At 37.2% G+C, this 27,076-nt stretch overlaps 1 protein-coding gene across 1 annotated transcript in view; it reads left to right on the forward strand.

Moving 5' to 3' along the window:
• LOC128050960 (prolyl 4-hydroxylase subunit alpha-2-like) overlaps positions 1-27,076 on the forward strand; it is a 100,584-nt gene that overhangs the window by 10,616 nt on the left and 62,892 nt on the right. Inside the window, 1 exon segment of the mRNA XM_052643480.1 lies at positions 4,014-4,162. Coding sequence (XP_052499440.1) covers positions 4,014-4,162 — 149 coding nt within the window.

A 27,076-nucleotide genomic window follows, 5' to 3' on the forward strand; every position in this document is an offset into this window, starting at 1 on the left:
TGCCATATATCAGTGCAAATCAGTCATAATTATATATATATCATCTTCCTCTGTAGCCTCCCCCCGAACTTCCCCATTTTCCACCCTCTAAGTTGTCACAGAGCACCAGGCTGGGCTCCCTGTGTTACAAGCAGTTTCCTGCTCTTTATCTGTTTTACACTTGTTAGGGGTGTGTGTGTGTGTGTGTGTGTGTGTGTGTGGGCTCCCTGTGTTACAAGCAGTTTCCTGCTCTACTGCTCTTTATCTGTTTTACACTTTTTAGGGTATATGTGTGTGTGTGTGTGTGTGTGTATAATATATGTAAATGCTACTATCCTCAGTTTGTCCTACCGTCTCCTTATCCTGCTGTGTCTATGAGACTTCTCTACTTTTGCGTCTCCATCGCTGCCCTGCAAATAAGTTAATCAGTACCATCTTTCTAGATTCCATATATATGTGTTAATATGAGATATTTGTTTTTCTCTTTCTGACTTAATTCACTCTGTATAACAGGCTCTAGGTTCATCCACCTCACTATTACTACTCAAGTGGTTCCTTTTAATGGCTGAGTAATATTCCATTGTGCATGCTAAGTCACTTCAGTTGTGTCCGACTCTGTGCGACCCCATAGACGGCAGCCCACCAGGCTCCCCTGTCCCTGGGATTCTCCAGGCAAGAACACTGGAGTGGGTTGCCATTTCCTTCTCCAGTGCATGAAAGTGAAAAGTGAAAGTGAAGTTGCTCAGTCGTGTCCGACTCTTCACGACCACATGGACTGCAGCCTACCAGGTTCCTCCATCCCTGGGATTTTCCAGGCAAGAGTACTGGAGTGGGGTGCCATTGCCTTCTCCTCCATTGTGTATATGTACAACTTATTTATCCATTCATAAGTTAATGAACATCTAGGTTGCTTCCATGTCCTTGCTATTGTAAATAGTGCTGCAGTGAACACTGGGGTGCATGTGTCTTTTTGAATTGTGGTTTTCTCAGTTATTTGCCTAGTATGCTAAATGCCTAGTATGCTAGGTCATATGGTAGTTTTATTCCTAGTTTGTTAAGGAATCTCCATACTGTTCTCCATAGTGGCTATACCAATTTACATTCCTACCAACAATGCAGTTGGGTTCCCTTTTCTCCACATCCTTCTGCTCTTATTTGGAAAGGATCTCTCTAGATCTATATTGGGAATAGAGTTCTCTGTTAGGAAAGTATTGGAAAAATCTTAACAGAAAATGTGGTAGCTTGGACTAGAGTGGTCATGACAAAGTTGGTGAGACGATGTCATACTCTAGTGTAGTTTTGAAGGTAGAACCATTGTTATTTCATGCTGGAGTAGAGAGGGAAAGAAAGACAGAAAATGAGAGCAAATCTGGGATTTAGCCTTAAGAGTTAGAAAAATAGAGTTGTTAACTGACATGGGGAAGTGAGTGGGTGGAGCATGTTTGAGGGCAAAGATCGGCAGTTAAATTTGAATTATCTATTATGCTTCTAAGTAGGGATGTCAAGATCATACATTAACATTATAAACAAAATTAAGATTATACAAAAAATTTAATTAGAGATACTTTTGGCAGACAATAATAGCTTAAGCAATGAGGAAAATGTAATATTACATATAAAAAGAAATCCTAAGATTAGGCAGTTTTAAGGCTGCTTGATTGAGAGGCTCAACCATGTTATGAACTCAGATTCTTTTCATCTCTTCTGCTAACAATGTATCTGCTTCTCCTCGGTTTAGCTTTCTCTGATTAAAATGTCTAATAGTTTTAGGTATCATATTTAGAGACAGCACAATAACTGGCTAAAGAGCTATTTCTTTTTTTTATTTATTAATATAACACTGAAGAAATTTTTTCTGACGTCTCCCACTAAACTTATGTCTCATTAGCTTAAATTGCATTAGTTGCCTGTGCTGAGGCAGATCACTAACAAGGGGAACAGGACTTCTGTGATTAACTTAGACTGGTCAGTGCATGATCAGTAGATGCCCCTAGCTTTCCTTGAAGCATTTTTCTACGTGGAGGGGGTTGGATACCTGAAAATAACAGTTATTTTCATGGGAAACTAGAAGATTATCAACATGACAGCAGAGTTGACAATCAGCATGACTCTTGTAGTAATAAAGACATAAAATCCACCTCTAATCTACCCGATAAAAGTAACCATGATGTCTGTACGTTTACAGGCTTTTTTTCCCTCCTTAAATACGCTTACTCCTTGAAAGGAAAGTTATGACCAACCTAGACAGCATATTGAAAAGCAGAGACATTACTTTGTCAACAAAGGTCCATCTAGTCAAGGCTGTGGTTTTTCCAGTGGTCATGTATGGATGTGAGAGTTGGACTATAAAGAAAGCTGAGCACCGAAGAATTGATGCTTTTGAACTGTGGTGTTGGAGAAGACTCTTGAGAGTCCCTTGGACAGTAAGGAGATCCTTTAGGATGGTCCATCCTAAAGGAAATCAGTCCTGGGTGTTCGTTGGAAGGACTGATGTTGAAGCTGAAACTCCAATACTTTGGCCACCTGATGCAAAGAGCTGACTGATTTGAAAAGACCCTGATGGTGGGAAAGATTGAGGGCAGGAGGAGAATGGGATGACAGACGATGAGATGGTTGGATAGCATCATAGACTCAATGGACATGGATTTGGGTGGACTCTGGGAGTTGGTGATGGACAAGAAGGCCTGGTATGCTGCGGTTCATGGGGTCACAAAGAGTCGGACACGAGAGCGACTGAACTGAAATACACTGGCAAAAAATTTATACAGGTGTAGTTCAGAGATACTACAGGTGGGTTCAGTTCCAGACTACTGCAGTGAAGCAAATATTGCAATAAAGTGAGTCACATGAATTTTTTGGTATTCTAGTACATATAAAAGTTATGTTTATACTATACTGTAGTCTGTTAAGTATACAGTGTGTGTGTGTGTGCATGGTCAGTCACTTCAGCCATGTCCAACTCTTTGCAACCTCTGTAGACCTCCAGGCTTCTCTGTCTATGAGATTCTCCAGGCAAGAATACTGGAGTAGATTGCCATGCCCTCCTCCTGGGGATCTTCCTGACCCAGGGATTGAACCTGGTGTCTCCTACATTACAGGCAGATTCTTTACCACTGAGCCACAAGTACACAGTGGCGTTATATCTAAAAAAGCAAAGTACATACCTTAATGAAAAACTACTTTATTGCTGAAAGGTATTAACCATCATGACAGCAGAGTTGCCACAAATTTTAAATTTGCAAAAACAGTTGAATGAAGAAAAGCAAAACACAATAAAATAAGGTATCCCTGTATTTCTTTTAACCAAATTTAGTTAAATTTTAACCAATATGGATCATAATATTTACTGTGTAACATGGTTTGCTAGCTAATGTGTTTCTATTAGTAAATATGGATTTTATTATCATTTAAATGGTGCTGTATTCTATATTTTGCAGCTGCATCATAATTAATTTAACAGTGTTCTTCCTATTGAACATTTTGAATATCTGGAAAAACACTTCAGTGTTTGTTATTCTATCTTTGCACACTTCCTCATTGTGTTGTCATACAAATGGAATTGCTGAATCCTAGACTTGTAGGGTTGTCCTTCAGAAAGATTATATCAAATTGACTGTGGATGTATTTAGCATCATTCCTAACCTGTTCAGCCAGATACTACTGGTATGTTTGTTGATCTGTGAGGCAGTTATAGCTTAGTGATTAAAAGCATTGGTCTGGGAGTTACACCTATTTGGGCTTATATCCTGACTCTGTTAATAATTTATCAATTGTATGACTTTGGGAAATCATATAACTTAACTTTTCTGAGCTGGTTTTATCTATCTTTGGGTAGGGGAGGTGTTAATACTTGATATATGGGATAGTTGGAAAGATAGTTAGTGGAGTTAATTTTTTAATTCCTTATTCTGGGACCCGGTACATAATAAAGTCATAGTGTTTGAGAGATGCATTTTAAACTTGTTAAGATAAAATCTCTTAAATTTGATTCGTTATTCTTATCTTCTCATTTTTCCACCCAATACATTCTATAGCTGGGCTGAAAAAAGAGATGCACTGAACCTTGTAATCCCTGAAGACAAGGAAGATTTGGAAAAAATAATGGATGTGTACAAGGAACTGAAGCATCTAAATAGAGATTGGTCATTAGTGGAGAGCTCCGTCCTTCAGGACCCATCCGCTGGTAAGCTAGCTTTGTGTGTGTTACATGTGCATGTGCACATGTGGGTATATACCTATATGTCTGTGAGCTTTTCCTCATGTTTCTGAATCTCTTTCTGAGCTTGTGAGAGTACTTGAGAGTGTGTTCCTTGAAAGTTTAATAGATCTTACAAATAAAACTATTAAAGCCTGGGGAATATTTTACAGATAAGTGTTTGATGTATTTTTATTTCTTAAATATTTATTGGTCTATGTAGCCTTTGTAATCCTTCTTGTACCCACTTTTATCATTTTGTCTTTTCTAGGTTTTAGAATTTATTGGTCTATATTTGTTCATATTTATTCTTTTATAATATTAGATATCTTTTGCATTGTGAATTATTTTTATTCTTATCTCACTGTTTAACTCATGTCTTTTGTTCTTGACCATTTTGACTATATAAAATATTTTTAAAGAATCAGGTTTGGTTTTATTTTTTCTGTTCTTTAATGTAAAATATGCATAACATGATATCATTTTAACCACTTGTGAATGTACAATTCAGTCTATTTCTGGGCTTTCTATACTATTCTCTTGGTTTATGTGTGTCTTTAGGCCAGTTACATACTTAAAATTTTTTTAATAGTGTTTAAATATATATAACATAAAATATTTTGCCATCTAACCATTTTTTTAACGTACAGTTCAATAGTGTTACATACATTTCACGTCTGTTCAACCAATCTCTAGAAATATGTTTGTTTTGTAAAAATGAAACTCCAACTTCTATTTCCCACTTCCCCCTGGCAGCCATTCTTCTACTTTAGGTCTCTATGAAGTTATTAGCCTCTTTTCTTAACTGGCTTATTTTACTTAACAGTTATCCTCAACGTTCATTCACATTGTAGCATATGTCAGAATTTCCATCTTTTCTAAAGCTGAATAATATTACATTATATATATATAACATATCATTTGGATATTGTGTTTACTCATTCATCTGTCTTTGAATACTTGGATTGCTTTTAACTTTTGACTTTTGTGATTAATGCTGCTATGAATATAAGTATACAAATAACTCTTCAAGACCCTGCCTTCAGTTCGTTAGGGTATATATATCCAGAATTGGACTTGCTGGGTCATATGGCAATTCTATTTTTTAAAACTTCTGTCCTTTTTTCCATATTTATTACACTATTTTACATTCCCCCAACAGTACACAAGTTTTAGTATCTCCAAATCCTCATCATAACTAGGTTTTTGGTTTTGGTTTTTTGATAGCAGCCATCCTAATGGGTATACGGTGGTATCTCACTGTGGTTTTGGTTTGCATTTCCTTAGTAATTAGTGATATTGAGAATCTTTTCATCTGCTTATTAGCTATTTGCATATCTTCTCTGGGCAAATGTCTATTCGAATCCTTTGCTCATTTTTAAGGCTTAGGTTTTTTTGGTTGTTGTTCATTCACACTCTTTAATTGCTGTAGTGGTTTTGTAGTGAGTTTTGAAGTCAGAGAATGTGAGTCCTCCCAACTTTATTCTTTTCTTCAAGATTGTTTAGCTGTTTGGGATCCCTTACACTTCTAGATGAATCTGAGCATCAACTTTTCCATTTCTGCCCAAAAGGCTCTAGGAATTTTGATAGGAATTTCATTTAACTTATAAATTGTTTTGGGTAGTATTAACAGATGACCTTGGAGAAGGCAATGGCACCCCACTCCAGTACTCTTGCCTGGAAAATCCCATGGATGGAGAAGGCTGGTAGGCTGCAGTCCATGGGGTCACTAAGAGTCGGACATGACTGAGCGACTTCACTTTCACTTTTCACCTTCATGCATTAGAGAAGGAAATGGCAACCCACTCCAGTGTTCTTGCCTGGAGAATCCCAGGGATGGGGGAGCCGGGTGGGCTGCCATCTATGGGGTCACACAGAATTGGACATGACTGAAGCGACTTAGCAGCAACAGATGACCAGTGACTTAAGTCTTCCTATCATTTCCAAATTTCCTTCAGTAATTCTTTGTAGTTTTCATTGTACAAGTCTTTCACCTCCTTGGCTAGATTTATACCTAAGTATTTAATTCTTTTATATGCTATTATAAAAGAAATTGCTCTCTTAATATTCTTTGCTGATTGTTTATTCCTGGTGTACAGAAACACAGCTTTTTGTGTGTTTATACTTTACCCAGGAACTTGGGGTTTGGTTTGTTAGCACAAGTAGCTTTCTTGTGGATTTTTTGAGATTTTCTTTGTATAGACTCATGTTGTCTGTGAGTAGAGACCATTTTACTTCTTCCTTTCCTATATGGATGCCTTTTTATTTCGTTTGTTGTCTAATGGTTCTGGCTATCACTTTCAGTAACAGCATTGAATAGTAGTGGTCAAAGTGGAAATCCTTGTCTTTTTCTGGATCTTCAGGGGAAAGCTTTCAGTCTTTTGCCAATGAGTATTATGTTAACTGTGAGTTTTTCAGGAATACTCTTCATTGTGTTGAGAAATTTCCCCTCTATTCCTAGCTTTATGAGATTTTTTTTTATCATAAAAGGGTATTGGATTATGTCTAATAAGAATCCTGTATCAATTGAGATGATCAAGTGTTTTTTCCCCCTTTGCTCTATTAATGTAATATATTGCATTGATCCACTTTCTTAGGTTGAACTATGTTTGCATTCAGGAGCTAAATCCCACTTGGTCATGGTGCATAATTCTTTTAATATGCTGTTGGATTTTATTTGCTAATATTTTGTTGAGTTTTTTACATTTATAAAGGATATTGGTCTTTAATTTTCCTCTTGTAATGCTTTTATCTGACTTTGATTTTAGGCAGTAGTTGCCAGGGCAATGGCTTCATAGAATGAGATAGGAACTGTTCCCTTCCCTTCAATTTTTTGGGTGAAGTTGAAAAGAATTAGTATTAATGCTTTTAAAAATATTTGGTAAAATTCACCAGTGAAGCTATTTGGTCCAGGACTTTAGTTCTTTGGAAGGTTTTTAATTACCGCTTCAGTCTTTTTGCTTGTTATTGATCTGCTGAGATTTTCTATTTCTTCTTGAGTCAGTTTAGTTAATTTATATATTTGTCCCTTTCTTCTAAGCTGTCTAATTTGTTGGTATACAGTTGGTCATAGAATCCTCTTATGTTCTTATTGCTGAAAGTTTGTATTGATGTCCCCACATTCATTTCTGATTTCGGTAGTTTATTTTCTGTCTCTTATTTTCATTGTCAACCTATCTGAAGATTTGTCAGTTCTGTTAATCATTTCAAAGACCCAACTTCGGTTTTATTTATTTTCTCTGTTGTTTTTCTGTTATCTGTTTTGTCTATCCCTGGTCTATCTTTATTAGTTCCTTCTTTCTACCATCTTTGGGTTTAGTTTGTTCTTTTTTTTTTTTCCAGTTCCTTAAGTTGTAAAGTTAATTTGAAATCTTTCTTCTTTTTCTTATGTAAGCATTTACAGCTATAAAATTTCCCTCTTACCATTGCTTTCACTGAATCCCACAAGTTTTGGTATGTTGTATTTTTATTTTCATTTGTCACTGAGTGTTTTCTAATTTCTCTTTTCATTTGTTCTTAACCAATTGGTTAATTTCTCTTTTCAGTTCAGTTCAGTCGCAGAGTCATGTCCGACTCTTTGAAACCCCATGAATCGCAGCATGCCAGGCCTCCCTGTCCATCACCAACTCCCGGAGTTCACTCAGACTCACATCCATCGAGTTAGTGATGCCATCCAGCCATCTTATCCTTGGTTGTCCCCTTCTTCTCCTGCCCCCAATCCCTCCCAGCATCAAAGTCTTTTCCAATGAGTCAACTCTTCACATGAGGTGGCCAAAGTACTGGAGTTTCAGCTTTAGCACCAGTCCTTCCAAAGAAATCCCAGGGCTGATCTCCTTCAGAATGGACTGGTTGGATCTCCTTGCAGTCCAAGGGACTCTCAAGAGTCTTCTCCAACACCACAGTTCAAAAACATCAATTCTTCGGCACTCAGCCTTCTTCACTGTCCAACTCTCATATCCATGCATGACTACTGGAAAAACCATAGCCTTGACTAGACGGACCTTAGTCGGCAAAGTAATATCTCTGCTTTTCAATATGCTATCTAGGTTGGTCATAACTTTCCTTCCAAGGAGTAAGCATCTTTTAATTTCATGGCTGCAGTCACCCTCTGCAGTGATTTTGGAGCCCCAAAAATAAAGTCTGACACTGTTTCCACTGTTTCCTCATCTATTTCCCATGGAGTGATGGGACCAGATGCCATGATCTTCGTTTTCTGAATGTTGAGCTTTAAGCCGACTTTTTCACTCTCCTCCTTCACTTTCATCAAGAGGCTTTTTAGTTCCTCTTCACTTTCTGCCATAAGGGTGGTGTCATCTGCATATCTGAGGTTATTGATATTTCTCCTGGCAATCTTGGTTCCAGCTTGTGCTTCTTCCAGCCCAGCATTTCTCATGATGTACTCTGCATATAAGTTAAATAAGCAGGGTGACAATATACAGCCTTGACGTACTCTTTTTCCTATTTGGAACCAGTCTGTTTTGTTCTTAACCAATTGGTTAATTTCTCCATATTTGTGAGCTTCAACTTCTAGTCAGAGAAGATGCTTTGTATGATATATATCTTTAAAACTATGTTGTGACTTATTTTGTGGCCTAGCATATGAGGTAGCTTAGAGAATGTCCAATGTACACTTGAGAAGACATGCACTTGAAAAAAATATTCTATTGTTGGATGGATTGTTCTTCATATTTCTTAGGTCTAGTTGCTTTATTGTGTTTCTCAAGGGCTCTGTTTCCTTTTTCATCTTTTGTCATCTATTCATTATTGAAAGTAGAATATTGAGATCTCCAACTATTTCTGTAGAAGTATCTATTTTGCCCTTCTGTTTTGTGAATTTTTACTTCCTGTATTTTGAGAATCTGTTATAAGGTGTGTGTTTTTGTTTAGTTGCTCAGTCATGTCTGACTCTTTTGTAATCCAGGGACTGCTGCAGCATGCTAGGCTTCTCTGTCCTTTACTATCTTCCAGAGTTTGCTCAAACTCATGACCATTGAATTGATGATGCCATCCAACAATCTCATCCCCTGTCACCACCTTTTCCTCCTACCCTCAATCTTTCCCAGCATCAGGGTCTTTTCCAGTGAGTCAGTGCTTTGCATCAGGTGGCCAAAGTATTGGACCTTTGGTTTCAGCATCAGTGCTTCCAACGAATATTCAAAGTTGATTTCCTTTAGGATTGACTGCTTTGATCACCTTGCAATCCAAGGGACTTTCAAAAGTCTGCAGCACCACAGTTCGGAAGCACCAATACTTCGGTGCTCAGCCTTTTTTATGGTGTATGTAAAAGTCTATAATTGTTACATCTTCTTGCTGTATTGACCATTTTATTTATACATAATACCCTTGTTAGTCTGTTCTAACCTTTTTGGATTTAAAGTCTATTTTTTTCTGCTTGCTTAAGTCTGCTTTTAACCCTTGTAGTATACTCTTTTTATTTTAGCTATTGTACTTTTCAACTCCATTATTTCTTTTTGGCTCCTTTATATAATATCTCTCTCTATTGTTACTCTCTTTTTGTTCATACATCATTTCTTATTTTGTTCATGTCTTAGTTTAGCTCTTTAAGCATATTAAAGCGTTTTAGTCTAGTGAGTCTGATATCTGGATTTACTCAGGTATAATTTCTGTTGATTTGTTTTGTTCTTTTGTATGGGCTATACTTTCCTGTTTCTTTGTATGCCTTGTAATCTTTTTCCCCTGCTCAAAATTGGGTATTTGAATTTTATAATTTGGTAATTCTGGATATAAGTATTCTCCATCTTCCCTAGGGTTAGCAGATTTTGTTGTTATTATTGTAGGGTATCTCTTTGCTGGGGAGTAGCCTAAGATGAAAGCTTAAGTTCTCATTGTCTTTTCTCAGCCTACATCTTTCCCTGGGCATTCACAGTTGGCTTTCTAAATTCCACCATATCTGTGATTGTTTTTGGATGTCCATAAAGATAGATGTGGTTCCTTTAAATCTCCTGGAAGCTGCTTTAGCTGGTGGAGATTAGAACAATGCAGCTAGCCTCTGTACCTGGAGGACAAGGTTTTTATTATCCACTGTGGCTTCAGCCATGCCAGAAATGTGGGTTGCTATCCCTGTCGCCACCTGACATAGGGGTGAATAGTTGGAATTCTATTGAGTTCTGAAATCAAATTATATCAACTGCAGTTTACCAGCCAAGCATTCCCTTAGCAGCCGCCAACTCTCAAGTGTACTCTGGAGTTCCATAACAGTCAGTTTAGACATTTATGACACTGCAGTTATTGTCTAGCTACACAGAGAGAGATTCTTGGCTATTCTTACCCTGCTGTATTCCCTGATATAACTCCAGGCTCTGTTTGCTTTGTTTCATTCCTTTTTCCTCTTTGTTCCTCACACTAAGTAACCTCATTTGACTTACGTGCCAGTTCACATCTGTTGGTGAGCCCTTCTAGTAAATTCTGTGTTACATTTCTTGTGTTTTTCAAGCCCAGAATTTCTATTTGGTTCTTTTTTATACTTTACTCTCTTTATAGTATTCTCTCTTTGATGAGACATCATGATTATTCTTTTAACATTTTTTAGACATAATTGTCCTTAATTCTTGGAAAATATTTATAATAGTTGATTTAAAGTCTTACTTAGTAAATCCAAGGTATGGGTTTCCAGATTGCTTTTCTTCTGTATAAAAACTGTACTTTCCAGTTTCTTTGCATGTCTTGTATTTTTGAGGTATGAAAACTGGACATTTTAGTAATATAACATGGGAACTCTGGAAATCAGATTCCCCTTCATCTTACTCCCAGGTTTTCTTGTTGCTGATCCTGTTTGTTTAATGACTTATACACTGTAATTCTGTTCTGTAGTGTGTATGTTCTTTGTGTAGCCTCTTAAGTCTCTGCTTTGTTAGTTGGTCAGCTAATTTTTGAACAAAGATTTTCTTAGTTATCTTGCCGCAAAAGTTTCTCAGCGTTTGCTGAGGGACTCTGTGTGGATGTCAGGGCATACTTTCAATACTCAGGCAGAGAGTTTACAACTGTGCCTTATCTTTCATATCCTGCTGGTACAGAGACTCAAAGACAGAGGGAAATGAGAGATTAGGGCCTTCTTAGGTCTTTCCTAGGAATGTACAGTGCACTGTACACGTGAGTGACATTCTAGAGTCCTGAAATTGTGTCAGAGCTTTTCGAAGCTCTCTGTGGACATCTTATTCCCCAGTTTTTCCTTTATGCTAAGGGCTCTGATGGGAAAGTGGACAACATGAAGGAACAGATGGATAATGTAAGCAGAGGGATGGAAACTCTAAGTTTTAAAAGGGAATGCTTGAGGGGAGGAGATAAATTTGGAGATTGGGATTGACATATACACACTACTATATATAAAGTAGATAACTAACAAGAACCTACTGAATAGCACAGGAACTCTGCTGAATACTCTATATGGTTGATAAAATCTAAAAAATAGTGGATATATGTATATGTATAGTTGATTCACTTTGCTGTATAGCAGAAACTAGCACAACATTGTAAATCAGCTATTCTCCAATAAAAATTAATTTAAATAAAGGAAATGTTAGAAATTTTAAAACTTCTGTAACAGAAATGAAGAATACCTTTGATGGGGTTATCAGCTGGACAGGAATGAGGAAAGAAACAGTGACTTGAAGATATGGTAACAGAAACTTCTTAGGCTGAAAAGAAGAGAAAAATAATGTTAGAACAGGATATCCAAAAATTATGAGAAAATTACAAAAGAGGTATCATATGTATAATGGAAATACCAAAAGGAAAAGAGAGAAAGGAATAGAAGAAATATTTAAGGTAAGCATGGCTTAGAATTTTCCAAAATTATTGACAAACACCAAACCACGGATCCAACAACTCAGAGTACACGATGCAGGAAAAATACCCGAAAGTCTACACCAAACTGCACAAACAAAGAAAAAGAAAAAAATTTTGAAGGAAAACATAAGGCAAAACTATTTCACTTGTTGAAGAACAAGGATAAGAGTTATATCAGGCCTTTGTTCAGAGTCACAAGCAAGAAGATAGTGGTGAAATATTTAAAGTGTTGAAAAAAAACCCATTGACATATAATGCTGTATCGAGTGAAATTAACCTTCCAAAGGGAAGTAAAATAAAGACTTTCTCAGATAAAAATTGAGGGAATTTGTGGCTGGTAGACCTACCTTGGAAGAAATATTAAAAAGAGTTGTTCAGAGAGAAGTAAAATGGTATGTGTCAGAAACTTGGGTCTGTATATAAAGGAATAGTTCAATAAATAATAAAGAAAATATTAGTTTGTTCAATAATAATGGAAAAAATATATTAAATGATTATAGTTAACACACAAATCAAATGAATGAGAACAGTCTTATAAGGAATTGGAGGAAAAATTGAGAATACTCTGTTATAAGGTATATGCAGTAACCAAGAAATAGTACAGTGTTAATATACAAGTAAACATATTGAAAACTCTAGGGCAGCTACTTTAAGTTTTTAAGAAGTTGATATTCTAATTATGGAATAGAAAATTATATAAAATTCTTAATTAAAACCAGAGAAGGAAGAAAGAGTAAAGGACAAAGAAAGAACAAGGGCAGTGAGTAGAATAACAAATATGATACATCTTAATCTAGCTATCAAATCCCTTACGATTATACAGTGGAAGTGGGAAATAGATTTAAGGGCCTAGGTCTGATAGACAGAGTGCCTGATGAACTATGGATGGAGGTTTGTGACATTGTACAGGAGACAGGGAGCAAGACCATCCCCAAGAAAAAGAAATGCAAAAAAGCAAAATGGCTGTCTGAGGAGGCCTTACAAATAGCTGTGAAAAGAAGAGAAGTGAAAAGCAAAGGAGAAAAGGCAAGATATACCCATTTGAATGCAGAGTTCCAAAGAATAGCAAGGAGAGATAAGAAAGCCTTCCTCAGTGATCAGTGCAAAGAAATAGAGGATAACAACAGAATGGGAAAGACTAGAGATCTCTTCAAGAAAATTAAAGATACCAAGGGAACATTTCATGCAAAAATGGGCTCAATAAAGGACAGAAATGGTATGGACCTCACAGAAGCAGAAGATATTAAGAAGAGGTGGCAAGAATACACAGAAGAACTGTACAAAAAGATCTTCAAAACCCAGATAATCACGATGGTGATGGTGATGGTGAATCAGATAAGCACTCAGCTAGAGCTAGATGTCCTGGAATGTGAAGTCAAGTGGGCCTTAGGAAGCATCACTATGAACAAAGCTAGTGGAGGTGGTGGAATTCCACTTGAGCTATTCCAAATCCTAAAAGATGATGCTGTGAAAGTGCTGCACTCAGTATGCCAGCAAATTTGGAAAACTCAGCAGTGGCCACAGGACTGGAAAAGGTCAGTTTTCATTCCAATTCCAAAGAAAGGCAATGACAAAGAATGCTCAAACTACTGCACAATTGCACTCATCTCACACGCTAGTAAAGTAATGCTCAAAATTCTCCAAGCCAGGCTTCAGCAATACATGAACCGTGAACTTCCAGATGTTCAAGCTGGTTTTAGAAAAGGCAGAGGAAACAGAGATCAAATTGCCAACGTCCGCTGGATCATCGCAAGAGAGTTCCAGAAAAACATCTATTTCTGCTTTATTGACTATGGCAAAGCCTTTGACTGTGTGGATCACAATAAACTGGAAAATTCTTTTTTTTTTGAGAGAGAGAGAAGTCTATGTATTTTATTTAATTTTTTAAAATATAAATTCTGAAAGAGATGGGAATACCAGACCACCTGACCTGCCTCTTGAGAAATCTGTATGCAGGTTAGGAAGCAACAGTTAGAACGGAAATAAAACAACAGACTGGTTCCAAATAGGAAAAGGAGTATGTCAAGGCTATATATTGTCACCTTGCTTATTTAACTTATATGCAGAGTATATCATGAGAAACACTGGGCTTGAAGAAGCACAAGCTGGAATCAAGATTGCTGGGAGAAGTATCAATAAACTCAGATATGCAGATGACACCACCCTTATGGCAGAAAGTGAAGAAGAACTAAAAGCCTCTTGATGAAAGTGAAAGAGGAGAGTGAAAAAGTTGGCTTAAAGCTCAACATTCAGAAAACTAAGATCATGGCATCTGGTTCCATCACTTTACGGCAAATAGATGGGAAAACAGTGGAAACAGTGTCAGACTTTATTTTTTGGGGCTCCAAAATCACTGCAGATGGTGACTGCAGCTATGAAATTAAAAGACGCTCCTTTGAAGAAAAGCTATGACCTACCTAGACAGCATATTAAAAACCAGAGACATTAGTTTGCCAGAAAGATCCGTCAAGGCAAGATCTCATCAAGGCAATGTTTTTTCCAGTAGTCATGTATGGATGTAGCTCTCCCACATGCTGCAGAGCTACTGAGTCCAAGCACCACAACTAGAGAGTGTGTGTAGTGCAATGAAAGATCTGTGCAGTGCAAAAAGTTCCCCCCATGATGCAGTGAAGATCTTACACAGCCAAATAAATAATAAAATAAATAACTATTCAAAAAGGAAATAAAGCCTTTGGCTCAGAAGAAAAAGTTCACCAATTAAACGACAGACTGCCCTGATGCTGGGAAAGATTCAGGGCAGGAGAAGAAGGGGGCGACAGAGGATAAGATGGTCGACTCAATGGACATAAGTTTGAGCAAACTCGGGAAGATAGTGAAGGATAGGGAAGCCTGGTGTGCTGCAATCCATGGGGTCACAAAGAGTTGGTCACGACTGAGCGACTGAACAACAGACCACTAGGGAAGTCCCTGCTTAGTTCTTTTAAAATAATATTTGCTTCTCATTATGTTCAAATTTTTCTTTATATCTTTGTGCTTATTCATAATATTTATTATAACTATCTAAAAGTTCTGGTTTAGTAGTTTATAATCTATCACTGTTGAGTCCTTTTCTGTTGATTGATTCTTTCCTGGTTATGGTTTATATTTTCCTGATCTCTTCACATTGTTATAGGAAAGAAATGGGGCCAGAGAGGATAGCCATGTCCCAGCCCTCAGAAAATGGAGGCATAGTGTTATAAAGTATTTACATTTAGTGAGGAGACATAATAATATATAAAGGCCTTTCACAGTAAGTTAAGTATGCATATTGTGAACTCCATAGCAACCATTACAATTTTTTTTTAAATGACAGCTAATAAACCAATGGTGCAGATAAAATGGATTAAATAGGATGTCCATCAAGTGTAGGTTCTTGGTTTAGCTCAGGAAAGAATTCAAGAGTGAGCATAGCAAAGTGAAAGGTTTATTCAGGGATATATACACTCTATAAATAGAGTATGGGCCATCTCAGAAGGTGAGAGAGGCACCAGGGTATGGGGTTGTCAGTTTTTATAGGGGTAGGTAGGTAATTTCATTGGCTAATGAGTGGGAGGAGTATTCCAGCTATTTTGGTGAAGGGATGGGCATTTTTTTTTTTTAGTTTTTATTTTATTGTTTAAATTAATTTATTAATTTAATTGGAGGCTAATTACTTTATAATATAATAGTGGGTTTTGCCATACATTGACATGAATCAGTCATGGGTGTACATGTGTTCCCCATCCTGAATACCCCTCCCACGTTCCTCTGCATCCCATCCCTCAGGGTCTTCCCAGTGCACCACCCCTGAGCACCCTGTCTCATGTATTGAACCTGGACTGGCAATCTGTTTCACATTTGATAATATACATGTTTCAATACTATTCTCTCAAATCATCCCACCCTCACCTTTTCCCACAGATTCCGAAAGACTGTTCTTTATATCTCTGTCTTTTTGGCTGTCTCGCATATAGGGTCATTGTTACCATCTTTCTAAATTCCATATATATGCGTTAGTATACTGTATTGGTGTTTTTCTTTCTGACTTACTTCACTCTGTATAATAGGCTCCAGTTTCATCCAGCTCATTAGAACTGATCCAAATGCATTCTTTTTAATGGCAGAGTAATATTCCATTGTATATATGTACCACAGCTTTCTTTTTTTATTATTATTATTTTTACTTTATTTTACTTTACAATACTGTATTGGTTTTGCCATACATTGACATGAATCCACCACAGGTGTATACAAGCTCCCAATCCTGAATCCCCCTCCCACCTCCCACCCCATGTCATCTCTCTGGATCAACCCCATGCACCAGCCCCAAGCATCCTGTATTCTCTATCAAACATAGACTGACACTTCATTTCTTACATGACAGTATACATGTTTCAATGCCATTCTCCCAAATCATCCCACCCTCTCCCTCTCCCTCAGAGTCCAAAAGTCTGTTCTATACATCTGTGTCTCTTTTGCTGTCTCGCATACAGGGTCATCATTACCATCTTTCTAAATTCTGTATATATGTGTCAGTATACTGTATTGGTGTTTTTCTTTCTGGCTTACTTCACTCTGTATAATCGGCTCCAGTTTCATCCATCTCATTAGAACTGATTCAAATGTATTCTTTTTAATGGCTGAGTAATACTCCATTGTGTATATGTACCACAGCTTTCTTATCCATTCATCTGCTGATGGACATATAGGTTGTTTCCATGTCCTGGCTATTATAAACAGTGCTGCAGTGAACACTGGGGTACACGTGTCTCTTTCAATTCTGGTTTCCTCGGTGTATATGCCCAGCAGTGGGATTGCTGGGTCATAAGGCAGCTCTATTTGCAATTTTTAAAGAAATCTCCACACTGTTTTCCATAGTGGCTCTACTAGTTTGCATTCCCACCAACAGTGTAAGAGGGTTCCCTTTTCTCCACATCCTCTCCAGCATTTATTGCTTGTAGACTTTTGGATTGCAGCCATTCTGACTGGTGTGAAATGGTACCTCATTGTGGTCTTGATTTGCATTTCTCTGATAATGAGTGATGTTCAGCATCTTTTCATGTGTTTGTTAGCCATCCGTATGTCTTCTTTGGAGAAATGTCTATTTAGTTCTTTGGCCCATTTTTTGATTGGGTCGTTTATTTTTCTGGAGTTGAGCTGTATAAGTTGCTTGTATATTTTTGAGATTAGTTGTTTTGTCAGTTGCTTCATTTGCTATTGTTTTCTCCCATTCAGAAGGCTGTCTTTTCACCTTACTTATAGTTTCCTTTGTTGTGCAGAAGCTTTTAACTTTAATTAGATCCCATTTGTTTATTTTTGCTTTTATTTCCAGTATTCTGGGAGGTGGATCATAGAGGATGCTACTGTGATTTATGTTGAAGAGTGTTTTGCCTATGTTCTCCTCTAGGAGTTTTATAGTTTCTGGTCTTACGTTTAGATCTTTAATCCATTTTGAGTTTATTTCTGCATGTTGTACCACAGCTTTCTTATCGATTCGTCTGCTGATGGACATCTAGTTGCTTCCATGTCCTGGCTATTATAAACAATACTGCGATGAACATTGGGGTACCCGTGTCTCTTTCAATTCTGGTTTTCTCAGTGTGTATGCCCATCAGTGGGATTGCTGAGTCATATGGCAGTTCTGTTTCCAGTGTTTTAAGGAATCTCCACACTGTTCTCCATAGTGGCTGTACTAGTTTGCATTCCCACCAACAGTGTAAGAGGCTTCCCTTTTCTCCACACCTTCTCCAGCATTCATTGTTTGTAGACTTTTGGATAGCAGCCATTCTGACTGGCGTGAGATGGAACCTCATTGTGGTTTTGATTTGCATTTCTCTGATAATGAGTGATGTTGAGCATCTTTTCATGTGTTTGTTAGCCACCTGTAAGTCTTCTTTGGAGAAATGTCTGTTTAGTTCTTCAGCCCATTTTTTGATTGGGTCATTTATTTTTCTGGAATTGAGCTGCAGGAGCTGCTTGTATATTTTTGAGATTAATTCTTTGTCAGTTGCTTCGTTTGCTATTATTTTCTCCCATTCTGAAGAATGTCTTTTCACCTTGCGTATGGTTTCCTTCATTGTGCAAAAGCTTTTAAGTTTAATTAGGTCCCATTTGTTTATTTTTGCTTTTATTTCCATTACTCTGGGAGGTGGGTCATAGAGCATCCTGCTGTAATTTATGTCAGAGAGTGTTTTCCCTATGTTTTCCTCTAGGAGTTTTATAGTTTCTGGTCTTATGTTTAAATCTTTAATCCATCTTGAGTTTATTTTTGTGTTGGTGTTAGAAAGTGTTCTAGTTTCATTCTTTTACAAGTGGTTGACCAGTTTCCCCAGCATTGCTTGTTAGAGAGATTGTCTTTTCTCCATTGTATATTTTTGCCTCCTTTGTCAAAGATAAGGTGTCCATAGGTGTGTGGATTTATCTCTGGGCTTTCTATTTTGTTCCATTGATCTATATTTCTGTCTTTGTGCCTGTACCATACTGTCTTGATGACTGTAGCTTTGTAGTAGAGCCTGAAGTCAGGCAAGTTGATTCCTCCAGGTCCATTCTTCTTTCTCAAGATTGCTTTGGCTCTTTGAGGTTTTTTGTACTTCCATACAAATTGTGAAATTATTTGTTCTAGTTCTCTAAAAAATACTGTTGATAGCTTGATAGGGATTGCATTGAATCTGTAGATTGCTTTGGGTAGTATACTCATTTTCACTATATTGATTCTTCTGATCCACGAACATGTTATATTTCTTCATCTATTTGTGTCATCTTTGATTTCTTTCATCAGTGTTTTATAGTTTTCTATATAGAGGTCTTTTGTTTCTTTAGGTAGATTTATTCCTAAGTGTTTTATTCTTTTCATTGCAATGGTGAATGGAATTGTTTCCTTAATTTCTCTTTCTGTTTTCTCATTGTTATTGTATAGGAATGCAAGGGATTTCTGTGTGTTGATTTTATATCCTGCAACTTTACTATATTCATTGATTAGCTCTAGTAATTTTCTGGTGGAGTCTTTAGGGTTTTCTGTGTAGAGAATCATGTCATCTGCAAACAGTGAGAGTTTTACTTCTTCTATTCCAATCTGAATTCCTTTTGTTTCTTCTTTTCTCTGATGGCTGTGGCTAAAACTTCCAAAACTATGTTGAATAGTAGTGGTGAGAGTGGGCACCCTTGTCTTATTTCTGACTTTAGGGAAAATGCTTTCAATTTTTCACCATCGAGGATAATGTTTGCTGTGGGTTTGTCATATATGGCTTTTATTATGTTGAGGTATGTTCCCTCTATGCCTGCTTTCTGGAGGTTTTTTTTTTTTTTTATTATAAATGGATGTTGAATTTTGTCAAAGGCTTTCTCTGCCTCTATTGAGATAATCATATGGTTTTTATCTTTCAATTTGTTAAGGTGGTGTATCATGTTGATTGATTTGTGGATATTAAAGAATCCTTGCATCCCTGGGATAAAGCCCACTTGGTCATGATGTATGATCTTTTTAATATGTTGTTGGATTCTGTTTGCTAGAATTTTGTTAAGGATTTCTGCATCTATGTTCATCAGTGATATTGGCCTGTAGTTTTCTTTTTTTGTGGCAAGGGATGGGCATTTTCAGGATTTGGACCACCACCCACTTTTTGACTTTTATAGTTGGCCTTGGGACTGTCATGGCACCTATGGGTATGTCATTTAGCTTGCTGATGTGTTATCATAATGAGGTGTGCACTGAGGCTCAAGATCTAGTGGATGTGGACTTGGACCTTTTTGGCTCTAATCAGTTTATGTCATGTTCTCAGGCTGCATTATTCTTCTAAAGGTTGTGCCTGGTCCACTTCTGTCTGAACAGGTCTGGTAGTTTTTTACTGAGTGCCAGGATTATGAATTTTACCTTGAATTTTGTGATATTCTTTATAGAGTGTTTTTATTCTAGCAAGCATTTAAATACAGGTCAGTTTTATCCCTTTGAAGCTTGCTTTTATTTTTTGTTAAGGTGAATCTAGAGTGGTCTGTATTCTGTGGATTAACTCCTCCTGCAAGACCCATTTTTTTTGGGATTTCTAGTGAGTGCTCTGTATATTGAGCAAAGTTTCCCATTTTGATAGTGGGAAGTCAAATGATTTCCTGCCTTATATAAATGATGAGAATTGTTTAGATCTAAAATTCTTGATTGTTATTTTTCCTCTACAGTATTTCTTTGTCTAGTTTTTTGGATTTTTGCCTAATGTAAGTATAGAATAGTATTATAGCCAAAGAATAGAGGAGACCCATTTTTAGATTTCAGGACCTTTTTTTGTGTGTGTGTGTTTCCCTCTTCTTTGATACTCTGTTTTGCAGTTTCTTACCGCCTTGGCATCCTCAGCAGTGATGTTAAGAATTTGTCTCCAGGCAGAAATATGGGGCTATCATAAGGTTCTCATTGTCTCTTTTACTGGTCTTAAGGATTAGTCCTGCTCTGCTCTGCTTTTTGTCCAATTTGATTTATTTTGTCCAGTTTTCCAGCTGCTCATGGTGAAAGAGAACAGTCTTGTAGCATTTAATATTTGTGGGGAGAAGCAGAAGTCAGAATATTATTATTTTGATTTTCTAAGTCTAGTAAAATGAGTTATTATGAGTTTCTTTAAAAATATCTTTCTGAAAACATTTATTTTCCTGTTCCAAATAGAATTTATTCATTTTTTAGCCCTATTTCAAGCATGCCAAAAATTGAAGGAATTTTTCCTCAGAACTTTTGTTGTTCTAGTGTCCAGTGTAACTAATGGACAGACTGATACCAGTCTGATTCTCCCTTTTTTGTAGAATACCTGTTTTTTTTTTTTTTTTTCCTCTCTTGCAAGGTCTTACCTTTATCCTTGGGCTAAGATTTCACAATGGTACTTTGGGAGATTTTTGTTTGTTAGTTTCATTTTCTCAGGTTGACACTTGGTGAGTGCATTAAATACAAGAGATTGTGTTTTTCTTTAGTTCTGGAAAACTGTATTTCTCATAATTTCTTCTGTTTTCTCTCTTCTTTCTTTCTGGAGCTTATATTACCTGGATGGGGAATCTCCTGCATTGATCCTGTTTTTCTCATATTTTTCATTTCTTTGCCTGTTTTTTATACTTCCTAGAACTGGCAATTTTACTTAGAATTTAATTTTTTGACAGTCATTTTGAAATTCTAAAATCTTTTTTATTTTTATGATCATTGTTCTTTTTACAAAATGTTTTGCATTTGTGTTTTGGATGTATTGTCTATCAACTTAAATATCTCTTAAGTGTTATTTATCAGTTTTAAGGAAAGTTTTATCTGTTCCCATTATTATGTGTTTATCCAGGAACCCTTTTTCTCCATTTTTGTATTATCATGGATTCTGATGTTGGAGGGTTTCATTATATACTTGGTGAACAATGATTTAAAAAATCATTTGTTCATATCAGAGAGGATTGGTATCAGAGAGGTTAAGTTGAAGGAGAAAACTTAAAACCTCTGAAAATACTGAAAATGTAAGCAGAATATTTATCTTGGTAGAATTTGGGTTAGCTGTTGGGGAGGCTGCTAATCATACTCTAGGAAACATCAAAATGCCAGTGTATCTGGTCTTTTTCATGGGGATACTTAATTCCTTATAGAACAACACTCTGACTTTTTAAAACAGCTTTGTTGAGGAGCTATTTGCATACCATAAAATTCATTTATTTTAAGTATACAATTAAATGGCTTTGGGAAATTTAGGTTGAGTGCAGAGCTTACCTCTAGTATTTTCCTTCTTTTACGAGTGTAGCCTCCAAGTCAGTTTACATTAATTGCTATCCAGTGCCTTCAAATAATTGTTTTATTGATTCTGTTCATATTTTATATTTGTTTTTTGTGGGAAAGTTACATCACTATAAGCTACTTTATCATGGCCAAAATCAGAAGCCCCAAATCTATTGAACTTTTAATTCAATTTTTATGTATTTCAGTTTGGATAGTGTTTGTCACCTTCTTGCAGTTTTATCGTATTTCAAGTCCCTATTCCATTTCTTCAGATACATTAAATATATTCTTTCATATTACATGTCATATAATTCTAACATCTGAATTTTTAAATTTTTTTGGAGTGTTTCTGCTTTTTTTTTCCTCCTGAGAGCTATTAATATTTGCTTTCCTTGGACTTCTTTTTGTGGAAATTATTCTTTGAAATCTGCTTGAAAGTGAGTTCCTCTAGAAACAATTTTCATTTGCATTAATAAGCTACCTTGCAGTACTACCAATGATTTATTAATCTTATCCGTTGTTTTCAATTCCAGGATTTATTTTAGAGCATTTCTGTGGCTCAGTGGTAAAGAATTTGCCTACCAATGCAGGAAGTGCGTGTTTGATTCCTGGGTCAGGAAGGTCCCCTGGAGAAGGAAACGGCAACTCACTCCAGTATTCTTGTCTGGGAAATCTCATGGACAGAGGAACCTGATGGGCTACATCCAGGAGGTCACAGAGAGCCGAATATGGCTTAGCAACTGAGCACTGCATGTGCAGTAAAACTGTTTATGATGGAAGTGTTCTGTATCTGCACTATCGAACATGGTAGTTATTAGCCATATATGGCTACTGAGCATTTGAAATGTAATTTAATTAGTATGATTGAGGGACTGAATTTTAAATTTTATTTAATTTTAATAAATTTACAGTCTAATAACCACATGTAGCCAGTAGTTACTGTGTTGGAGGATAGTTTTAGAAAGTCATTGCCCCAGCACCCCCATTCCCACTATTTCCAGATGATTTCAATTTTGTGTAAAGTATTGAGGTCTGATAGTATGCTCTGGTCCGTTCTTTGTTGTTGTTTAGTCACTAAGTCGTGTCTGACTCTTTCGCAGCCCCATGGACTGTCGCCCACCAGGCTCCTCTGTCCATGGAATTTCCCAAGCAAGAATACTGGAGTGAGTTGCCCTTTCCTTCTCCAGGGGATCTTCCTGACAGGAATCGAACCCACAAGTTGCAGTCTGTTCTTTACTGGATCATTTCCTTTTATCAGTAATTTCATGTGATCTTTTTTTCTTTCTCCTTTAACTTTCTCCCTCTCGGGTGTGTGGAAGTGTTTTCTTCCAGGCTCACATCATTGCACAGGTTTTTCCCTACAGAGGAGGATGTAATTGGGACTGCTAAGGCCCTGCTGCTTCTTCAGCACACATACAAACTGGATCTGACAACTCTTTCCAGGGGAGCCCTGCCAGGTAAGCAACATGCATGGGTTCCCTTTGTGAACATTTGCTTTAGAGCTGCTTTTCTTGTCTTTAGAACTTGGAATTTTTTTCCTGTAGGACTTGAGAAATACAGAGGAAGAAACTACTTTTTGCCTTTTTCATGTGGCTGTGAGGTGTTCTGAGAACTCTGGACCTTTCATGGAAATTGAGGAGATAAAAACCAGAAACCTTCATGTTCTAAGAAACTGGAATCTGATTTTAGGAAGTAGAAGAGAAATTGAACAGTTATGCTTGGGTGGATTTGGTATAATAGGCAGATGACTTTCAAAACTTTGTGAGAAATGGCATATTTCCTACCATATCAGTAAACAAAGATGTCACAGTCATCAGTGATTGCAGCCCTCCGACATGAGCCAGTGAGACCTGAGGAAACTCAGGATTTGAAAACTAGGATACTGGCCTTAGATAAGTGAGGTGCATATCAAAGGAATGATTTAGTGAGCCCAGACTCTTGCATCTTCCCATACATAGAAAAGTGCTAAATTCCTTAATTCGAGATACCTATTTTTCCTTTAGTTAAAGTAATTTTTTTTGACATGTGTGTCCTGTTGCAAAACTGCTATATAACCTGGCTCCCCTTCCTCTCCTCCTTGGAGGGGTTCTCTTGAGGTTACTTGGAAGTGCTGCCTCCTGGGCTTTAAGTCCTAAAACTTTGAATAAAACATAACTCTCAACTTCTAGATTGTAAATATTTTAAAAAGTCTACACCTGCTTCATCAAATATAGCTTTTATTGGTGTCTCATTCTTATATTATCTTGAATTAGAACCTGCCCAGATCTCCTGATTCATGCTTATTCTCCCCATACTGCCTTATGATGTATGGCAAAACCAATACAATATTGTAAAGTAATTAACCTCCAATTAAAATAAATAAATTTATATTAAAATATTAAAAAAAGATTGTTTAAATTTAAATGTAAATATTTTGTTAAATAAACATAAAATTCAGTTCCTCAAAAAAAAAATATGTTCCTACTAATAAGGTGGTCCATGGGAACTCATTTCAGTGTCTTCTATGGGGTAAACCCCTTATCTTAACCAAACATAGTTATAAAAATAATCTGATCATTTCTGAAGCATGTATTTAGAGATAAAATATGAAGGGAAACAACTTAAGACTGGTTGTATTTGGATAGTGGGAATAGAGTGGGTGAATGATCTCTTTATTGACCTCAGTGGTCACCCTTTGTGTCCTTTATCAGGAATATCATTGTTCTTCTTGCTTCTAGGAACTAAGTATCGTTCTACCCTGAGTGTTGGTGATTGCTTCAGGCTGGGCCAGACAGCCCTCACCATTCAATGCTTTGGATGCAGCAAGCGCTAAAGCAACTGAATGCAGGGGAGCATAGCACTATCTCCAAGGTTCAAGTCCTGGACCATATCAGTGATATCAGCTTCTGGCTTGGGGACCTGTACAAGGCAGTGGACTTCACCCAAGAGTCTTGGTAATACCCCTGGGAGCTAGGGAAACAAGTAATTTGCTCTATGTTGACCTGCTCCTTCATCCCACTTACCAACTTACCCACCTCCCCTCGCCTTAGGTGGAATATTCCATAGAGTTCTTGTGACTCAATTGTGTTAGTCAGGGAAGACTACACTATGGTAACAAATAAACTCCTGAATCTTTAAGACAAGAAAGGTATGAAATTTTACTTTTCATCCATGCAGAGTCCTCCTGCAGGTTGGGTGGCTTTTCTAAATGTTGACCCAAGAATTTAGATTTTTTTCTAGGGAATTTCCTGGCAGTCTAGTGGTTAGAATGCTGCACTTCCACTGCAGGGGGCCTGAGTTCAATGCCTGGTGGGGGAACTAAGATCCCACAAGTTGTGTGGCATGGCCCCCCAAAAAAGAAATTGAGATTTTTTTTTTCTACTCCAGAGTGACTCTGCTGTTTTGGAGTTCCTTCATGCTAGCTGTGTGAAGGATTTCGTGATACATGTTATAGGCCAGGCCTCTAAGTGGCATCCATCACTTCTGTCCACATTCTCTTGTCAGAGCTATCATGGCCCCCGTTTCATTTCAAGGGAGGCTTGGAAAATATAAAGTTTCTCTGTTTCCAGGAGCATGAAGTAGGTTGATGAACAACTAGTTAGCCTTCATATGGTAGTGGAAGTTCACTAAGGAGCTCTGTGTAACAGTGAAAATGTCTATACTTTAAGTTAAGGAATTTAGTGCTTTTCTGTGAATGGAGAAATGGGAGTCTGGGCCCACTGAAATCATTCCTTTGATAGGCACATCAGTTATCTAGGCCAATGTTTCCTCATGCTGAGTTTCTTCAGGCTATAGCATGGAGGGTGACTGCAGTCTAATGGTTGCTGATGGCTGGTATTCCTTGTTTCCATTGTAAACTCCCTCAGGGCTCACCGTCCACGGTGACTACAATCACTGATGACTGCAACATCCTTTGTTCACTGAAACAGCAGTCAATATTTTATTTCTCAGGCATAATCAATCTTTAAGTAAGAGGGCTCACAACTGAGGCATTCTCTGTTCTGATAAATCTGTTCTGACATTCTCCTCTTCCCTTCTACAAGTTCCATAGTAGCCTGTAATTCCCTTCACCATAGAAGGTTAGAAGTTTATTATGTTTTAATAGTTCATTTATATCTATATTGCTTTTATTAAATTGTTTTCCCCAATAAGCTGTCGGCAGAAAAAAAAATGGCACAACCTAAAGGACTTCCTCGTGATAATACAGTGGCTAAGATTCCAAACTCCCAATTCCGGGGGCCTGGGTTCGATCCCTGATCAAGGAACTAGATCCCACATGGCACATCTAAAGATCCTGCCTGTCTCTGTGAAGACTGAAGATACTGCCTACTTAAATTAAGACCCATTGCAGCCAGATAGATTAAAAAAATTTTTTTTTAATGCACAACCTAAAAATTGAGAGTTTTATTGGGCATACATTATTATGACTTCAAGCCTGGGAGACAGCATCTCAGATAGTGCTGAGAAAACTGTTATGAGGAGGAGAAGGGGGAGCCAGTATATATAGGAGTTTTTGCAACTGTTAACTACCAGTTGGCACTTGTCATGTATACTTCCTGTCTACTTCTACAAGAATTAAGTCACACATGCTGCTGCAGCTGCTGACCTTCAACATCTGCTGAAGGGAGTTCAGAAAGGAGATCAGGAAAGAGGCATTCCGTGCTCTGAAAAAACTGGCAGAATGGGTCTTCAAATAGTTACATATTCTCAGGAACTGATTCTGTGAGCTCAGTTGTTGCATCTTCTTATGTCTAGAAAAGCACCACATTTCTTCATGATGATGTCTGCTTCCAAATCACTATATGCTGACCTTCCCCCTACCTCTTTGGAGCAGTTTCTCAGAGCTATCTGAAATGCTGTCTCCCCAGACTATAGTCCTCATTTTGCCCCAGATAAAATTTAACTCACAACTCTCACGTTGGTGCATTTTTTAAGTCAGCAAAACCGAGGTCAAGTAGTTGAAACATCAAAAGATTATTGTTAAGCAAAGAAAACCAGATATCTCAAGTTAAGGATTTTAGCACTTTTCTGAATATTGGAAGATGCAAGAGTCTGGGCTCACTGAAATCATTCCTTGATATGAACCTCAGCTATATGGGGCCAGTATCTTATGTTTTCTCATCATGACTTTCCCCAAGCTGCACCCTCAGGGATAGCTGCAATCTGATGATTCCTAAATGGCAGGTAATCTGTTTCCATCCTGGGTGCCCTCAGGGCTCATCTTTCAGGTGGGTATAATGTAATGTCTTGATGGCTACAATATCCTTTGTTTACCAATGACAAACAGATTTTATTTCTAAAGCAAAGACTTTAGAAATAATAGTTTTTCTTTTTTTTTTTTCAAGTTTTGCATTTTCAAACTCAAGGGTAGTGCTAAACATTTAATTTGATCTGTATTGAGTGAACGTGATATTGTGACT

Source organism: Budorcas taxicolor, chromosome 7 (assembly GCF_023091745.1).
Source record: "Budorcas taxicolor isolate Tak-1 chromosome 7, Takin1.1, whole genome shotgun sequence".
Taxonomy (NCBI): domain Eukaryota; kingdom Metazoa; phylum Chordata; class Mammalia; order Artiodactyla; family Bovidae; genus Budorcas; species Budorcas taxicolor.